The sequence below is a fragment of the Mixophyes fleayi genome, chromosome 2 (assembly GCF_038048845.1).
Source record: "Mixophyes fleayi isolate aMixFle1 chromosome 2, aMixFle1.hap1, whole genome shotgun sequence".
In the NCBI taxonomy this organism is placed as follows: Eukaryota; Metazoa; Chordata; class Amphibia; order Anura; family Limnodynastidae; genus Mixophyes; species Mixophyes fleayi.
Genome location: NC_134403.1, coordinates 375,513,878 through 375,517,722, shown reverse-complemented (window position 1 = coordinate 375,517,722; position 3,845 = coordinate 375,513,878). Strand labels below are relative to the sequence as shown.

Genomic DNA, 3,845 nt, shown 5'->3' with positions numbered 1-3,845 from the left:
GTGAGGGATGATATATATGATATAAGGGGATGTATAAGGTCACATTAGAGGTGAGGGGATGATATATATAATATAAGGGGATGTATAAGGACATATTAGAGGTGAGGGATGATATATATAATATAAGGGGATGTATAAGGACATATTAGAGGTGAGGGAAGATATATATGATATAAGGGGATGATATATATGATATAAGGGGGTGATATATATGATATAAGGGGATGATATATATGATATAAGGGGATGATATATATGATATAAGGGGATGTATAAGGACATATTAGAGGTGAGGGATGATATATATGATATAAGGGGATATATAAGGACATATTAGAGGTGAGGGGATGATATATATGATATAAGGGGATGAGATATATGATATAAGGGGATGATATATATGATATAAGGGGATGATATATATGATATAAGGAGATGTATAAGGACATATTAGAGGTGAGGGGATGATATATATGATATAAGGGGATGAGATATATGATATAAGGGGATGATATATATGATATAAGGGGATGTATAAGGACATATTAGAGGTGAGGGGATGATATATATGATATAAGGGGATGAGATATATGATATAAGGGGATGATATATATGATATAAGGGGATATATAAGGACATATTAGAGGTGAGGGGATGATATATATGATATGAGGATGTATAAGGACACATTAGAGGTGAGGGAAGATATATATGATATAAGGGGATGTATAAGGACATATTAGAGGTGAGGGGATGATATATATGATATAAGGGGATGTATAAGGACATATTAGAGGTGAGGGGATGATATATATGATATAAGGGGATGAGATATATGATATAAGGGGATGAGATATATGATATAAGGGGATATATAAGGACACATTAGAGGTGAGGGGATGATATATATGATATAAGGGGATGATATATATAATATAAGGGGATGTATAAGGACACATTAGAGGTGAGGGATGATATATATGATATAAGGGGATGATATATATGATATAAGGGGGTGATATATATGATATAAGGGGATGTATAAGGACACATTAGAGGTGAGGGGATGATATATATGATATAAGGGGATGATATATATAATATAAGGGGATGTATAAGGACACATTAGAGGTGAGGGATGATATATATGATATAAGGGGATGATATATATGATATAAGGGGGTGATATATATGATATAAGGGGATATATAAGGACATATTAGAGGTGAGGGATGATACATATGATATAAGGGGGTGATATATATGATATAAGGGGATGAGATATATGATATAAGGGGATATATAAGGACACATTAGAGGTGAGGGATGATATATATGATATAAGGGGATGATATATATGATATAAGGGGATGATATATATGATATAAGGGGATGATATATATAATATAAGGGGATGTATAAGGACACATTAGAGGTGAGGGATGATATATATGATATAAGGGGATGATATATATGATATAAGGGGGTGATATATATGATATAAGGGGATGTATAAGGACACATTAGAGGAGAGGGATGATATATATGATATAAGGGGATGATATATATGATATAAGGGGATGATATATATGATATAAGGGGATGATATATATGATATAAGGGGATATATAAGGACACATTAGAGGAGAGGGATGATATATATGATATAAGGGGATGATATATATGATATAAGGGGATATATAAGGACATATTAGAGGTGAGGGGATGATATATATGATATAAGGGGATGATATATATGATATAAGGGGATGATATATATGATATAAGGGGATGTATAAGGACATATTAGAGGTGAGGGGATGATATATATGATATAAGGGGATGTATAAGGACACATTAGAGGTGAGGGGAAGATATATATGATATAAGGGGATGATATATATGATATAAGGGGATGATATATATGATATAAGGGGATGATATATATGATATAAGGGGATGATATATATGATATAAGGGGAAGATATATATGATATAAGGGGATGATATATATGATATAAGGGGATGATATATATGATATATGATGTCACCGCCTGGTTTCACTTTCGATTCCGTAGTTCCGTATCAGGGTGTGCTGGGCCTGTGTGACCGTCTCACCCGCTGCGGCCGCCGGAGACATGAGCTGGACCCGTCTCTGCCTCTTACTGCTTGTGTCCGTCCAGTGCCGGGGTGAGTGTGACATATACACTATATAATATACTATGTATATATACACTGCTCTCATCTACCTATATATACACTATATAATATACTATGTATATATACACTGCTCTCATCTACATATATATACACTATATAATATACTATGTATATATACACTGCTCTCATCTACATATATATACACTATATAATATACTATGTATATATACACTGCTCTCATCTACATATATATACACTATATAATATACTATGTATATATACACTGCTCTCATCTACATATATATACACTATATAATATACTATGTATATATACACTGCTCTCATCTACATATATATATACTATATAATATACTATGTATATATACACTGCTCTCATCTACATATATATACACTATATAATATACTATGTATATATACACTGCTCTCATCTACATATATATACACTATATAATATACTATGTATATATACACTGCTCTCATCTACATATATATACACTATATAATATACTATGTATATATACACTGCTCTCATCTACATATTTATACACTATATAATATACTATGTATATATACACTGCTCTCATCTACATATATATACACTATATAATATACTATGTATATATACACTGCTCTCATCTACATATATATATACTATATAATATACTATGTATATATACACTGCTCTCATCTACATATATATACACTATATAATATACTATGTAAATATACACTGCTCTCATCTACATATATATACACTATATAATATACTATGTATATATACACTGCTCTCATCTACATATATATATACACTATATAATATACTATGTACATATACACTGCTCTCATCTACATATATATACACTATATAATATACTATGTAAATATACACTGCTCTCATCTACATATATATACACTATATAATATACTATGTATATATACACTGCTCTCATCTACATATATATATACACTATATAATATACTATGTACATATACACTGCTCTCATCTACATATATATACACTATATAATATACTATGTATATATACACTGCTCTCATCTACATATATATACACTATATAATATACTATGTAAATATACACTGCTCTCATCTACATATATATACACTATATAATATACTATGTAAATATACACTGCTCTCATCTACATATATATACACTATATAATATACTATGTATATATACACTGCTCTCATCTACATATATATATACACTATATAATATACTATGTACATATACACTGCTCTCATCTACATATATATACACTATATAATATACTATGTAAATATACACTGCTCTCATCTACATATATATACACTATATAATATACTATGTATATATACACTGCTCTCATCTACATATATATATACACTATATAATATACTATGTACATATACACTGCTCTCATCTACATATATATACACTATATAATATACTATGTATATATACACTGCTCTCATCTACATATATATACACTATATAATATACTATGTAAATATACACTGCTCTCATCTACATATATATACACTATATAATATACTATGTATATATACACTGCTCTCATCTACATATATATACACTATATAATATACTATGTACATATACACTGCTCTCATCTACATATATATACACTATATATTAATATAAA

General features: G+C 29.3%; 1 protein-coding gene across 4 annotated transcripts in view; it reads left to right on the top strand.

Moving 5' to 3' along the window:
* The first annotated feature begins 2,074 nt into the window (after positions 1–2,074).
* Positions 2,075–3,845, top strand: part of LOC142139679 (uncharacterized) — a 51,562-nt gene continuing 49,791 nt past the window's right edge. For all 4 annotated transcript variants that reach the window (XM_075197501.1, XM_075197499.1, XM_075197502.1 and 1 more), the window contains exon 1: positions 2,075–2,190. In XM_075197501.1, coding sequence (XP_075053602.1) covers positions 2,139–2,190 — 52 coding nt within the window. In that variant the 5' untranslated portion in view covers positions 2,075–2,138. The remainder of the gene's footprint in view (positions 2,191–3,845) is intronic.